General features: G+C 41.8%; 1 protein-coding gene across 3 annotated transcripts; it reads right to left on the reverse strand.

Moving 5' to 3' along the window:
- Positions 1-43: 43 nt before the first annotated feature.
- On the reverse strand, positions 44-11,790 carry palmda (palmdelphin a). Of its 3 annotated transcripts, none has more exons than XM_051411570.1 (11): positions 11,723-11,790; positions 10,800-10,879; positions 7,754-7,799; positions 7,539-7,619; positions 7,145-7,272; positions 6,962-7,076; positions 6,838-6,862; positions 6,658-6,750; positions 6,148-6,308; positions 4,583-5,630; positions 44-688 (listed from the first exon to the last, which is right to left on the reverse strand). In XM_051411570.1, exons 3-11 carry the CDS (start codon positions 7,796-7,798, stop codon positions 675-677), a joined length of 1,710 nt encoding a protein of 569 aa, XP_051267530.1. In that variant the 5' UTR covers position 7,799; positions 10,800-10,879; positions 11,723-11,790; the 3' UTR covers positions 44-674. The 3 variants fall into 3 exon arrangements, with proteins under 3 accessions (XP_051267530.1, XP_051267531.1, XP_051267532.1); XM_051411571.1 differs by having other exon boundaries at positions 44-1,788; XM_051411572.1 differs by lacking the exon at positions 10,800-10,879 and having other exon boundaries at positions 11,723-11,771.
- Positions 11,791-14,155: the final 2,365 nt, after the last annotated feature.

Consider the following 14,155-nt stretch of genomic DNA (forward strand, 5'->3'; position numbering starts at 1 on the left):
AGTCAACAACATACAAAAAAAAACATATAAAGAAAGAAGAAAGTTCAATAAACATATGATGATTTAATGTTATTCAACATTTATACAGTTTAGTACGTTGAATAATTCAAGTGATATATGTTCACACATACCAATCATAGGTAAGAATATTTATAAATCCAGCTATTGGCTGAGCCGTTTGGGAGCCGAAAAGCTGGCTCTTACTGCTAAGTTGAACAACATACAACGTAGAGTCTGTCAGATCTTCCTCTCAGGCTGTATGACCCCAGCGAGCTCCTCCAATGTCTCCAGTTTCCCTACAGTGCATCACTATTGTTGAAGGTATGTTCATAAGATCACAATCACCAACTTTAACAACATCAATAAGCAGACAATGAGTCAAATGTTTAAGGTCAACAGGCATCTTAGAGACAGAGTGTGGGTTGCACAGAACAAAGCATCTATATTAGAAAAATGTTTATCTTTGGCAGTTTGTGAAATGGGGCAGAGACAGTGAATGAAGCAGGACCACAGAAAGAGGAGAGAATGGTTGGAACGGTCTGATATATGAAGGCAGCGGTGGAGGCCGAGCAGCTGGCTGGTGCTGAAGCAGTCAGTCAGGGATCACAGCAGGACACAAAGAACTAGGAGACAACTGAAAGCTCCAGCATGTCAGATGGGTCAGCCGTCCTCCTTCATTCCTCTGTACCTGACACACACAACACACACACCGACAGTCAGCAGAGCAGCATTACACTGCAGCTCTAGTCTTCCACGCTGATCAGTCCCTCTGTGATTTCACTGGGTTTTTTTGGGAGTGTTGTGGTGTAGAAATGCAGCTTTTCTATAACATTGTGTTGCATATTGCAATGTTTTAGTTTGTATTGAAAAAAAAAATCAAGTGTAACAGAGTATATAATGGCACCATTTGGAGTGTTCCAAGTAACCTTACCAAACTGAGACCACATACATCTCTACATGGTCTGTATCTTCACAACTAGAAACTAGGGAGACATTTTGCACAGGAAACAATTAATAATAGTAAAATTCTTGCATTAAAATGTTGAGTCAAAGTTAAGCTTAAGCTACCAAAGTAAAAGTTCTTATTATGCAGAATGGCTTATTTCAGAATCTGGATGGAAGATGATGATATTGGATTAAAGTGTTCATCACTTTAATGATGCAGCTGGTAAAGGTTTATTTTTTTATAACTTTTTTTTATGACTTTGACATTGACTGCTGGACAGTTCAATGATAATACATCAGATTTGGTTTTGCATCAATAATCTTAATCTGTAAAGTAACTAAAGATTTAAACTTAATGTAGTGGAGCAGAAGTACAAAGTAGCATAAAATGGAAATACTCAAGTAAAGTAAAAGTACCTCAAAACTGTACTCAAGTACATAAACACGAATAATGGAACTATACAAAGATTGAGACTGACTGCAACTCAAGGTTACTTCCTTATTCTAGAGCTTCCTACCAAGTAACACCGTCCTCATCATTTCTCTTTTGTCTTGAGAATGTAAGTGTTCAAACTTTTCATTAGCCTGAGCTCACAGAGCTAATCCATCTGCTGATGAAGCGAGTGGACCTTTAGTTGAGATTTCTCTGTGTGTTTCCCTGGAGGAGGCTGGAGGTGGTAGTGGAGGTGTTACTGTAACCTGTGCACTCATTCTGTCCTGCAGCCACAACAACAACAACGCTACCACTGTACTCTAATTCATATTGGCTGTCTGTCAGTGCCAATGACACAAGTACTGTCATTAATGTCATTGGACCTGATGCTGTCAGCTACAGGATGTACCCTGCACACACACACGCACGCACACACACACGCACACACACACACACACACACACACACAGTACAGTGTTATAATGAGATGACATCAGTGTCAACATAAAGTAACGCAGACTGATATCCAGCATGACTCTGTGAGGGACATCTGAGCTGATTCACATCACGCAGGATTAATATCACACACACACACACACACACACACCTAGTCACACAGTGTTATGTTGTGATGAGGATTAGACACAGAGCGAGCTGTTCATTTCCATCAGTAACAAAGGTTTATTAGCATCATCATTCCACATGCTCATTATCTGACATGTTGTAGACACACATGTACAGTTCAATCACTCCAGGTTAGTATGAGAATGTCCAAACAAAAACAAACATGTTATTTGAAGTTCTTTACTAAATCTATTTGATAAAAGGCTCTCTAAATATGATACAGTAAGATATTTTTAATCTGTAAATATTTTAGTGTGCCTCAGTTTTTCCACCACGTGTCACTGGAATACAAATGTTTTAGGTATACAGTGTGTCACATTACATTATTGCTGGCTTTCATTGTAAGTCTGACACTGTGTTGATCCAAAGTCAGACCACATTTAAAGAGTTTTGTGCAGCTAAATCAAACCAATGATCACACCTGTATATTGTTATGGGGCTAACATGAGGCAGTATCAGGCAGCTGAGATGAGTTTGCTTTCTTTTTTCTGGGTACTACTCTGTGCCTCTGAAACCTACTTTGGAAACCAGTGTACTACAGTATACAGTGCTATACAATACTACAAAAGCACTTATTTTAAATCACTGTTGAGCTTACCATTGGCTGGCATATAGAGGTTTTCATCGTTTCTTATTATAGCTGCTTATTACTGTGAACTAGGTCACATCAGCACCTTTACACCAGCAGAGGGAGCTACAGGACAGCAGCTCTCTGGAATCTAACCCTGAGCACGTTTAATAACTAACCGTTTTATATATTTACACAAATCCTTCTCATTATTTTGTGTTGCATAATTACTTAAGACAATGTTCTAAATAAGGTCTATATCCTGCAGAAAGTTAGTACTTGTCATATTGTACTGCACATATGCAACACAAGCATTTATTCGGAGCAGTGATTCTGTCCACGTGCTGAATGTAAGTCCAACATTCACTCGCCTCACAGCACTGCGAACACCTGAGAAATATATCAGTCTCTTTCGCTGCTAAATGCTCCCCTGTTCAACAGCAGGCAGAGGAGGAACCAAGCCATTGTTTTGCAAGTCCCAAGTCAGGTTCCAAATCAAGTCTTTGGAACTTTGAGTTCCGAGTCCTAAACAAGTCATAGTGTGCTCTTCCCCAAATCTAATGCCATTTAACGAAACAAACTGTCAGATTGGTTCAAACAAACTGGATCTTGGGAGTGAAGTGTGGACTGGAGAAATGGCTGTATGCGTGGCACACTCTAAATAAGGTTTGGGGGAAGATATCAAATGTTTTCAAGTCAAAAGAGTCCAAGTGAGGTCAGAGTTATTTGTGTTAAAGTCCAAGTGGAGGTGGGAAGTCCAGTCTAGTGGACTCAAATCTAAAGCGCTCGGTATACTCGCCGTTGCCGACCTGTCGCGCGACAATGTGGCGTCACAGGAGCGCCGGAACTATTTATACTTGCACTGTGGTCGCGACACTAGTTGCAGTCTTCTCCTGAACAGAGGCGTCGCTACTGGGGAAAGGCTACCGACTTTGCTATTTCTAGGCACTAGAAGAAGAAGAAAAACTTTTTTTTTTTTCTTTATTTTCCAAATCGGTCGCGTAGGTTCGTGTTCCAAATTTTCCGGCATATGGCCTCCTCTTTTCCAACATTCATGGCACCTCTGGGCATCTCTGTGTTCCTTCATTGAAGGATCGTACAGATCGTCCATCTTCCTGTTTCCGCTTTGGCACTCTCAGCTGGAAAAAAAAGAGTGGTGCGCGGCCTGGAGCGACCGGGCCAAAATCCTGGCGCGCCAGCGAAATCTACGTCATTTTGACGTCACGTTGTCGCACGACAGGTCGGGAACGGCGAGTATACCAAGCGCTTAAGTCATGTGACTCGAGCCCACACCTCTGCCAGCTGGTCTCTAAATGTGTCTGTGTGCTGTTGTGAGCAGGTAGTGTACAGTGGGTTTATCAGAGCTTTCTCACTGGAAACAGCTGCCTGCTAGCATTGTCAGGCTGATGTCCGTGGTGACACTTACAGACATACAGTGAGCTTTAAGTTAAAATGTTGGATGAAACTAAAAACAATTAGCTCAAAGAGGCTACTTGGTCTATTTTTGATGTAAGCCACGACCCACTTGGGTCAAACAGCACAGGCAGGAAGTCAGACACAGAAACAGTTTAGAGAAGCCGGTCAATTTCAAAATAAAATACTGCATGCAGACTCCATATAGAATTTCACCCTAGATCAACATTGTGGCACCAGGCCAGAAGTCGATCAGTCAGAAGCAGGTTAGAGGAGATTACTTTTTAAGTACAAAATACACAAGTAATCAACGTGTGGCAGTCAACACGCTATAAAGAGGCTCTGCTTCTCAAATGCTCTCGTGGGATTCGAAGACGCATGAATCACAGAACCAAACCGTGGTTGCCCCCTGCAACACTAAATAGCTGCGTTCTCCATGATTCCCCATGGTAACTGTTTTACTTGTGACATAGAGCAGTTTTTGTTTGTTAGTCATCAGACGGATACAGCTGGTTACTGTGTTGGACACACAAACATTAGTTAGTCCAGTTAGCAGACAGTACAGCATGCTTTGTGTTTTTTTTGGATCTTTCTGATACCTGGTCCAACCGGTCTCTCGATCCGTCTGTCTCCATCTCCCTCCACACGTCCTATGTTTCCATTGGCTGAACATTGCGTTGGATAACCATTGACCCTGAGCTGGGTGTGGCTCTTCTTTTCCTTCATGCTGTTGTTGTTGCCGTTGACTTCATTGTCCTCAATGATGACCAGCTCGGCCTTCAGGGAGCCCTCAAACTCCTGACCTGGCCTGCTGTCGTCCTGCGCCGTCTGGAAACCCATGAAGATGGCTGTGATTGGCTCGGTGGTCTCGATGGCGTTGAGAATGGTGTAGGGGCTGTCGTCTCCATAAATGGGGGAGGGGACTCTGTCAGAGTGGGTGGGGCCACTGTATAGAGCAGTGGGTTGGTTTCCATCGTGGCTGTGATAGGAAGGTGGACAATAAACTTCTTCTTCATCCACGCTGATGTAATCCCTAAGAGGAATATAATTGGCTGGAGTGTAGCAGAGCTGTGGTTGGTAGGCAGACACAACTTCCTGGTCATGTGATCTGGGAGGAGGGCAGCCATTGGCTCTGCTTCCATTAACCCTACTATTGCTTCGGATGATGCCATTGGCGTGTTGGCTAGCAAGCCGATCTTCTTGAACACTGTGACAGTTTCTCGCCTGGTAGGAACTGTAGTGACAAGCTTTCTGGTTACTATGGTGATGTTCCAAACCCTTGTGGTTTCCAAGGCGATGACCTTCCCTCAGGTTGCTTTGGTTATTTCTTTCTTCCTGCCCTCTGTAATGGCTTTCCTGGTGACCGTAGTGATGCTCTGCCCCTGGTTTTCTCTGCCAGTTCTCCCTACGACTAAAGTATTTCTCTGTTAAGTTGTTCCTGAGGAGGTTGCGACCGTAATGTCCTCCCTGCTGTCTGAGGTCACATTCCTCCATTCTGTCTCTCTCACCTTGGCGGTTGTAAAAGCAATGCTCCTCCCTTCTGCTGGGATTTTGGTGATTTACTTGGCGATGCACAGTTGCGCTTCTCAGCAACTGTTCCACCTCGTTGGCTGACAGCTCAGACGCACGGCTCTGGTCATGTGAGCCCTAAAAGTGGAAAAGAACACAATATGAAGTCAATGGAAAAAGCAGAAAGTCTGGGAAAACACAAAAGTAGATGACAGACAGTTAATATTTCTTTTCATTACTATGCTTGCTATGATTTGCTGTCAGGGCCCCCAATCTCTAGAGCAGTTGCCACCTCAGTGACTTCCTTTGTTTCTCTACTAAAAACTAATTTTTATAAACTTGCATTTTTGCATTACTTGGTCCTTACGATTCAATATACTGCAATATATTGGAATACTGTAAGCAAGACACTATATTTGACAAATCCGATTTAAAAAAACTAACATTTTAGGAAAACTGTTGTGTACTATAGTATAAAGAACACACCACCATATGCATAAAATGCAATGTCCATCCAACATCATAGCCCTCGGTTTATGCTAGTGGTTGGGGGTTTAAACACAAAAATCAATACAATATCAAAAAAAATAATATTGAGATACCCGAGCATCACACCCCTACAAAGGAAGTGTATTATTATTATCAATGATTATACCTCTTGTGAATTCATGGCATAGACACACTTCCTGCCGTCATCGTACACCTTGAGCCCAGCGTGTTGGTTCAACTCCTCAGGAGAAACTGTTGCAGTAGAAAGTACTGTGCTCTCCCCTGTCAACAGGTTTTTAGTCACATTGATCTCCATGGCAAACAGAGCTGAGACACAGAAGGAAGACAGAGTCTATGTTAATATTAGTTTATGTTGGCCAAATTTCATATCTGCATACATTATAACATCAGTCCAGGTTACTTCTATCTTAAGCAATAAGCACTGATGCAAATAGACAAATTAAATGATCTATGCACTGATGTGAGCCAAACTTGCAACTGCAAACCAATCTCCTTGGAAACCCCTTCTAACATTCACCAACTCACTTATTTAAGCCATTTGCCATCCAACTACAGGACTATGTGAACCCTAAACATGTGAAACCTTGTACATCAAAACCCATAAACTGCAAGGTCCAATGTGCTTTGGATGACTTTACAGGAATAAGCAACTCACTCTTTCTTGGTGTGCTTGGTTCAGAGTCTTTGCTAGATGGTAGAGAGGGGGATTCTGGGACATCAGGGATCATTGTGGTGACCTGTAATGGCTCTGTGGGACAAGAAATGTAAAAATGTTTTAACATAGATTCATCTTTGGTGTTGGTTAAAACATCCAAAAAAGTATGCCATGACTTACCAGGAACAAAGCTGTCCTGGGCCTCCTAGACGACAGACACAATCCAGTGAGCATCATAATGGGAGCACAAAAATACAGCTGTGACAGACTCTGTGTGTGTGTGTGTGTGTGTGTGTGTGTGTACCTTGATAATGTCCTCTGAACTTTTCTCTACAGCCTTCAGTCTGTTGAGGATGAAGCTCTCGTTGGTGGAAACCATAGACTCCTCTCTCTCCAGAGCCTCCACCTCCATCTCTATCCTAAAGGTCAGAAAGTGCGGGTTAGCAACAGGCCCACATTGGTTTGTGTGTGTCTGTGTGTTCTCTACCTGTGGATGTTGAGCTGCAGTGCTCTGGTCTGCTGCTGGTCATAGAGAAGGCTCTGTTGCCGTGGGGAGTCTGTTGCATTGTGGGAAGCTGAGTCCTGTAGCAGCCACTGCTCTCTCAGAGCTTTTTTCTAATGATTTTCAAAAGACAGAAGACAGGGTTCAGTAACGGATTGTTGTTCTCATTCTGAGTACACGTTAATGGCAGCTAATCAGTGCTGTAACAGTGCCTGCAGAGGTGATGGGAAGAATAATAATGTGCGGACAAACAGATGGACAGTGATTCTTTGTGCTAATATGAGATAATCTAAACCGTTTACCACATACTTCATCTGGTGTTGTTGTCAGATTTATTCACACAATAAACAGTGTTTTAGTGTAACTGAGTGCAGTGGACCTTTAGATGCTGCAGTTTGAGTTTCTCTTGGTCCAGATCCAGTTTCTTCCGCCTAATGTGTTCCTGAATGCGATGCTTCTCCTGTTACATTAAAGACAAACGGTTAAATTTGTTACCATAGTTTCCGATAAAATGGGGTTACAGGTGAAATTAACAGAGAGATGCAAAATTCCTACACTGGTTTTTCACTTGAGCACAGTAGGATAAAGCATTACCGTGATGGCCTGTAGCCTCTCTTTCAGCAGGTCAGACTCCTCCATCCTGCTCCAGGACAGACAATGGGGGGGGAGAGAGAGAGAGAGAGAGAGAAAATGAGAGCAAGGAGAAAGCAGAGAAATGTGTCAGACACCTTTTTCCAGTTCCACATTGACATACTACTGAGTTGAACTAAGGAATTAATCGATCAAAGTTAACCCCCCAGCCAGCACTGTAAAAATAATAACAGCTAGCAGTACAAATGGATTTAACAGAAAACATTAGTTCATGTGATAAGTGAGTCCAGAGCTTTTCAAATGTACTGCCAGCTTAAACATTCACATAAAATTCACAATTCTTATCTTCTACAATTCTGAAATGATTCACAACTTTCAAAAATCCATTCTTCTTTCTGCTTCTGGAATACACAGATGCAGCAAGCAGTGTGACTACTGGCTAGTGCTAACGTTAGCTCTTGCATCCTATCTAAAATGGAGCAGCAGTCCCGTGTTGGGGTGCACTTTGGATCCAACAATCTCCCAGAGAAGAAGGAGCACGAAATTAAGTCCAAATCTGTGTCAAAAAATGACCTTTAAATCTATTGGACACTGGATATCAGGAGAGAATGATCACTATCATGCAGTGAGTTTCAGCATGTCATACTGGTCTAAATGCTGCCTCACACCTTTGTCCACTCTGACTGATTCTCCTCTCTCTCTGCTCTGTCCTCCTCCATCTTCCCTCAGCTGTTGCTGTCACTGCTGCTCCCAGCTCAACACCTGGAGGAGCTTCTAACAACAACGGAGGTGGTCACTTATTCTTACTGCTAACTGTTGCTAAGGCTGCCTCTGCAGCGTGTCCTCACTCTGTCAATCTATTAAATCAAGAGACGACTGTCTGACAGGACCCCCTAATTTACAAGACTCTCCTTTAACTACAGCTGCTGCTGTGTGTGTGTGTTTCCCTCCCAGACTGGCAGTCTGCCATATAGAATCTCAATCAGTCTTTTGATAATTTTGGAAGCAACCCTGTATCATGTTTTAGCCTAAATCTTCCTGCTGACATGTTTAAGTGATCATATATCAAGTGGTATTGTGTTTACAGTATATATTAAGTATACTGTCAATGTGATCACATGGTGTTTTTATGTTTATTCAGCCGCTATATCAGGACCTAGATAGAATATATCTGTGACTTCCCATTCAGAACTACAGCACTCTGGCTTTTTATATACTACGGGGTCAAATCTTTTATTTTTATCCAGCAGGTCAGTGGGCTGTCTGCTGGGGGAGTCCTGCTGGTCCAGCTGTCCACAGCGTGTACCCTGTATCTGCCTTGTTGTGGTTTTAAATGTTGTTTTTGTTGTTGTTGTTTTTTCAGCCGGCTATGCTTTAGATAACTTACAGCAAACAATAAATCACCTTAAAAATAGATATATTTAATGAAGTCATTCTTTAAATCCCACTGTGATTCTGATGTATATTATTCAGGCTGGTATTAACTTTCATACAGCAAGATAATGCATATGAAAACGTACACTGAAAATTGGCACCAAATTCTACAATTCTTAAACTTGTTAACTTATTCTTTGATCAGATATTGCCCAGTTTACATCCTCATTTTGTTAAAGGGGCACTCCATCAATTCACATGAAAGTCAGTGTACGCATCTTGAGGGAGCACTGCTCAGCCTGTGAAAGCCATTTTTCCCTATACCCAACTAACTAAGTGTTCAAACTTAAACCATCATAAAAATGAGTTCAACTGTAAAACACCCTGCCTCAGACACAGAACTGTAACAGCAATTTGATAACCAAATTCAGGGATCTTTAATACAAAACATCTGTGTATCACAGGAATTCCAAGGTTGATGTGTTATTTATTACAAAATAAAGATGCATGTGAAATACACCGTCAACGTCTTTTGCTTTATTTCTCACCCAGCAGATTCAGCTGTAGGTATGCAGGCAAGGAGGCTGTGTGTTTAATATAGATGTGTGTCAGGAGAGTTAATAGCGGGGTTCAAACATGTATATGGGGGTCACAGGGGAGGAGGGTATTCTTAGAAAAAGAGATACACGTTTACTGCTTCTATTCCCAGGTCACCGTTTGCAGAACTTTGAGTGAACATCCAGGTGGCTGGTGTATACTTCTCTACTGCAATGTATTTGATTGGATAGTTGAATGTTGCAGGTATTTTAACCACTTGCATGTAAGACCAGCAGCTAAACAAACAGTACCCTAACATGTTATTGACCCACTGCCTCAGGTCAGCTGGGAGAAAAGGGTCTTGGATTAATTTTGCTCCAAGTCATCTTAACAAACGAGTCCATCCACGCTGAAGGAGAGGGGTTATTCTGCCCTAACTCCCTCAAACAAGGTGTCCAGCCTGTCAGCCTGAGGCGTGGGCTTAATCTGACCCACCTCCAGTCACACGTACTGTCAGTCAGACTGTTCTCTATTTATCCAGTCAGCTGTCACATCATCTCCTACATGAATGGAAAACACATTTGCCAGCCAGCCTGTCAGTAATCAATTAATTTTCTACAAAATAAAAGCTGAGTAGAGTTTCTATCAGCCTGTCAGTCAGGTAAGCAGGCAGTAAAGCAGTGGGCACACTGAGCTAATCTGCTCATGAGGCTGATAATCTGTGTAAGCCATCTGCTTGCCAGCTATACTGTAGACAGAGAGACCATGTGGGCTGATCAGTGTGAAAACCATGTGTTCAACACCTACATACATTCTTTTACCAAGTGGTTTCAAAAGCATTAACTTTATGTCGTCATGTAAATATTTTACACAGCTCTACACTCATATTTATCTGAATGAAAACGTTTATGGTCACAGATGTTCTTTGAAATAATTAACATTAATGCATCTCTTCCAAAAAAAAAAAAAGAAACATTTAGGAAGATATATGTCTTATTTCACTGAGGATTCAACCCTTCCCCAGCGTAGAGAAATATCTCACATAGCAGGGCTGGAGGTGGTGATCTTGGATGTGGGGCCAGTCGGTTGTAACAATGTGAATTTGAGAAAGGGATTTTATACAGTGCAAATCACGTACCTTCAAAATCTCAGCTTTTCAGAATCAACTTTAGGTTTGGTAACAATGAATCCCTGAAGTAATACAGTCCTTCAACTGATCTGAAAACATAAGAATCACCAAATTGGAGATAATGTCATTCACTTGACAGCAATGCAGCACAGTTACACATGTAACAGTTACTACCAACCAGTGTCAAGACCAGCTAATGAAAGCTGGAAGCTGTGCAAGGAAAACTTTGTACTTTACTGAGTAATAGTCTTTTAAGTTTAAAGGGAATTAATGCACTGGCTCAGACCCTTGCTCCAGAGCTACAGTACCCCAGTACTTAAGAGTACTACACTCTGGCACAGTATCTGTAACATATATGTATGCAATACAGTAGGATAAACTGAGTGTGTTAAGGAAATTTACAAATGTCTCCAAATAATAATTTCCCTGTATATAGACTCGGGCAGTGTAGCTCTGCCTTGTTGGACCTGGCAGTGTGCAGACTCCTACAGGGAGCAGCAGCACGGAGAAACTGAAGCTTAAACAGAATTAAGGAATTACCTCCACCTCTCTCTGGTTGTCTTTCTGTGTCTCCATTCATGTCAACATTTTCCTATTTTAAACCTGCCCTGACTGTCTACATGACTCCAGTAAAAGTTTGCTGGGCAGTGGGGATAATAAGCTCAACACTTGTAACATTACATTAATACCTCTAAAACTGCTGTTTGCACTGTGCTTGACAAGTAACTTAACTGTTAGCTAACTTATTATGAACGTTTTAGCTGCAAATTCAGAAACCGGACTCGTTAATGACAAAGTAATTGTAGCAGTTGGTTGTATTATATTGTATATATTATATCTTAGTAGAACAGAACAGGACACTTCATTCTTTAATGCTGGACTAGAAGTGCTATAAAAGAAAACCATGCAGGAAAGGTTTAAAGTTAGCCTACCTGGCAGTTAGCCCACTTCTGTCTCGTGCTCGGTTGTGCCTCTGCCTGTCCCGCGTGAAGCTCCAGGCGACCCGGGCTGCAGGTGCGGGGGGCGGGGGCGGGGGGCGGGGCTATGTGTGCGGCGAGCTGATTGACAGTTGGCTGTCCTCCTCAAGCAGCCAATAGCACTGAGGTAAGAAAGTCTATTTAAATCCTCTGTTGAGTCCTGTGACAATAAACAGACAGGATGCGTCCTGTTGACAGATTATTTGTTAGAAACAAATCCTCCAAAAAAACCCATCAATTATCTCCCAATTAGATTGATTATAGTTTTGTATTTATTAGGGATCAGCACTGAAAGTGCAAGACCCAATTGTTCCTCTAGGAATTATTATTATTATACCTTTGGAAGTTCGACCGCATATTTGGCCCCCGCAACATCCTCAAAATGGCATGAAAATTTCCACAAAATTCAAACGTAGCAAAAATACCGATATGACATTGTCCCCGTGCACGGGCGCCGCCAAACGTCTAAGCCACGCCCCCCGGAATCAGCCCCCAAGACAGGTAAGGCCCACATGTACGAAAATTGCTATGCATGTGTATCATGATAAAAGAAGCAGAAAAGCCTCTTGGACCCAAGCCCCAAAACCCACAGGAAGTCTGATATTAAAATTTTAATTTTCATCATTTTGTGGTCATTTTGACTTTTTGGGCTTGTATTTGAACGATCTCCTCTTAGGGAATTTATCGGATCTGCTTCAAAATTGGTCAGTACAGTCAAAACATGGTGCTGAATGAACGCTGTTCAATTTGTAACTGTACGTTGAAGAACGTGTCCGTGGCGTGCCGTCAAAGTTGGCCATTTTGAACGAATGTCACACTGTGATGTCATTTTTGGCATTTCAGGGCTTCTGTTTTAACTAACTCCTCCTACAGGTTCTATTGGATCTACTTCAGAATTGGTCAGTGCAGTCAGTTTTTTTCGTCCAACATTGTGCCCGTGGCGTCCCGTGGCATCCAATTTCAAACCTTCACCATGAAAGAGGGATTCTTCATAACTTCTGCGTACATGATCCGACTGCAACGAAACTTCACATGTTTGATAAGAGTCCCGCCCTGAACACGTCTATGTGATAATATTCGTTAATAGTGAGAGCGCCACCTAGTGGCAACAGGAAGTATCACATTTTATACTTTCATGTTCTACTCCTAGCAGGATGATCAGATCCAGCTGAAATTTACTTATAAAATGCAAAACACATTGTTGATGATATGTGATGAAATTTTGATGTACCGCCACAAAACACGAATTTGCTATAACTCTAGTGTACATTGTCCAATCGGCTCCAAACTTCACATGTCTGATAAGAGTCCCGCCCTGAACACGTCTAGGTGATAATATTCAGTAAAAGTGAGAGCGCCACCTAGTGGTGAAAGGAAATGTCATTTTTTTATACTTCCATGTTGTACTCCTAGTAGGATGATCAGATCAAGCTGAAATCTAGTCAGAAAATGGAAAACATGTTCTTGATGATATTTCTTGATTGTGGTGAGTTTTTGTTACAGGGCGTGTCCGTGGCGTGGCGTCAAACTTTGATGTACCGCCAGAACACACAAAGTTGCTATAACTTGAGTTTACATTGTCCAATCGGCTCCAAACTTCACATGTCTGATAAGAGTCCCACCCTGAACACATAGTGATAGCGCCACCTAGTGGCAACAGGAAGTAAGTGCTGCGTGGCGATTTTGAGCTGATTTACGTGAGATTTTCATGTCGTGGTCCGCACGTGTTACGACGGCACGTGGCGCGGCCGCAGCACGCCCCGACAGCATGTAACGCGGCCGCAGCACGCCCCGAGTTGCGTGGAGTGCGAGGTCCCATCCATCGCTGCTTGCAGCTTTAATTTTTATTTTGTTTTTACTTTTTGTTTTCGTTTCACTGAGTGGGTTTGCTTGTTTCAGTTTAATTTGAATTGTTTAAAAGTGCCTTATTCTCTCCTTAGTCGACAAAGACTAAAACTAAAGACATTTCCTGTATGTTTTTATTTCATTTTTTATTATAATTGTTAAATAAAATATTTTTTAAGGTTTTAGTTTAGAGAATTAAGCAGTTATAATTGTTTTGATTTAGTGAATTTTTGACACTTTCATTGCAGTGAAGTCCAATTGAAAGCCTGAGGTATCTACTACTTATCTCTTTAGCAGTACTTCACAGGTTTTATTGGTGATCTAAAGTCAATTGTTGCATCCTAAATATGTTCTGGTACTTGCTAGAAACATCTGATGTTTGGAAAACTACATGTTTTGAAATTGAAATGAGTGCTCAATGGCTTATAATATGTCGAAATGTTTATGTCTAAATATCTAAATTCTCTGATAAACTCATTATTGTAATGACCAAAACAAATATTTACATATGGTTTAAAATAATTAGAAATAGGAAGTCATGGC

Source organism: Dicentrarchus labrax, unplaced genomic scaffold (genome assembly GCF_905237075.1).
Source record: "Dicentrarchus labrax unplaced genomic scaffold, dlabrax2021, whole genome shotgun sequence".
NCBI classification, from domain to species: domain Eukaryota; kingdom Metazoa; phylum Chordata; class Actinopteri; family Moronidae; genus Dicentrarchus; species Dicentrarchus labrax.

Bases quoted from the DNA above. Each gene is read 5' to 3' on its own strand.
- palmda (XM_051411570.1), bottom strand. From the start codon at position 7,798: ATGGAGGAGTCTGACCTGCTGAAAGAGAGGCTACAGGCCATCACG. The intron at 7,620-7,753 runs GTAATGCTTTAT...TTAATGTAACAG, and splicing joins AGAGGCTACAGGCCATCACG to GAGAAGCATCGCATTCAGGA. The intron at 5,631-6,147 runs GTATAATCATTG...TTCCACTTTTAG, and splicing joins ATGCCATGAATTCACAAGAG to GGCTCACATGACCAGAGCCG.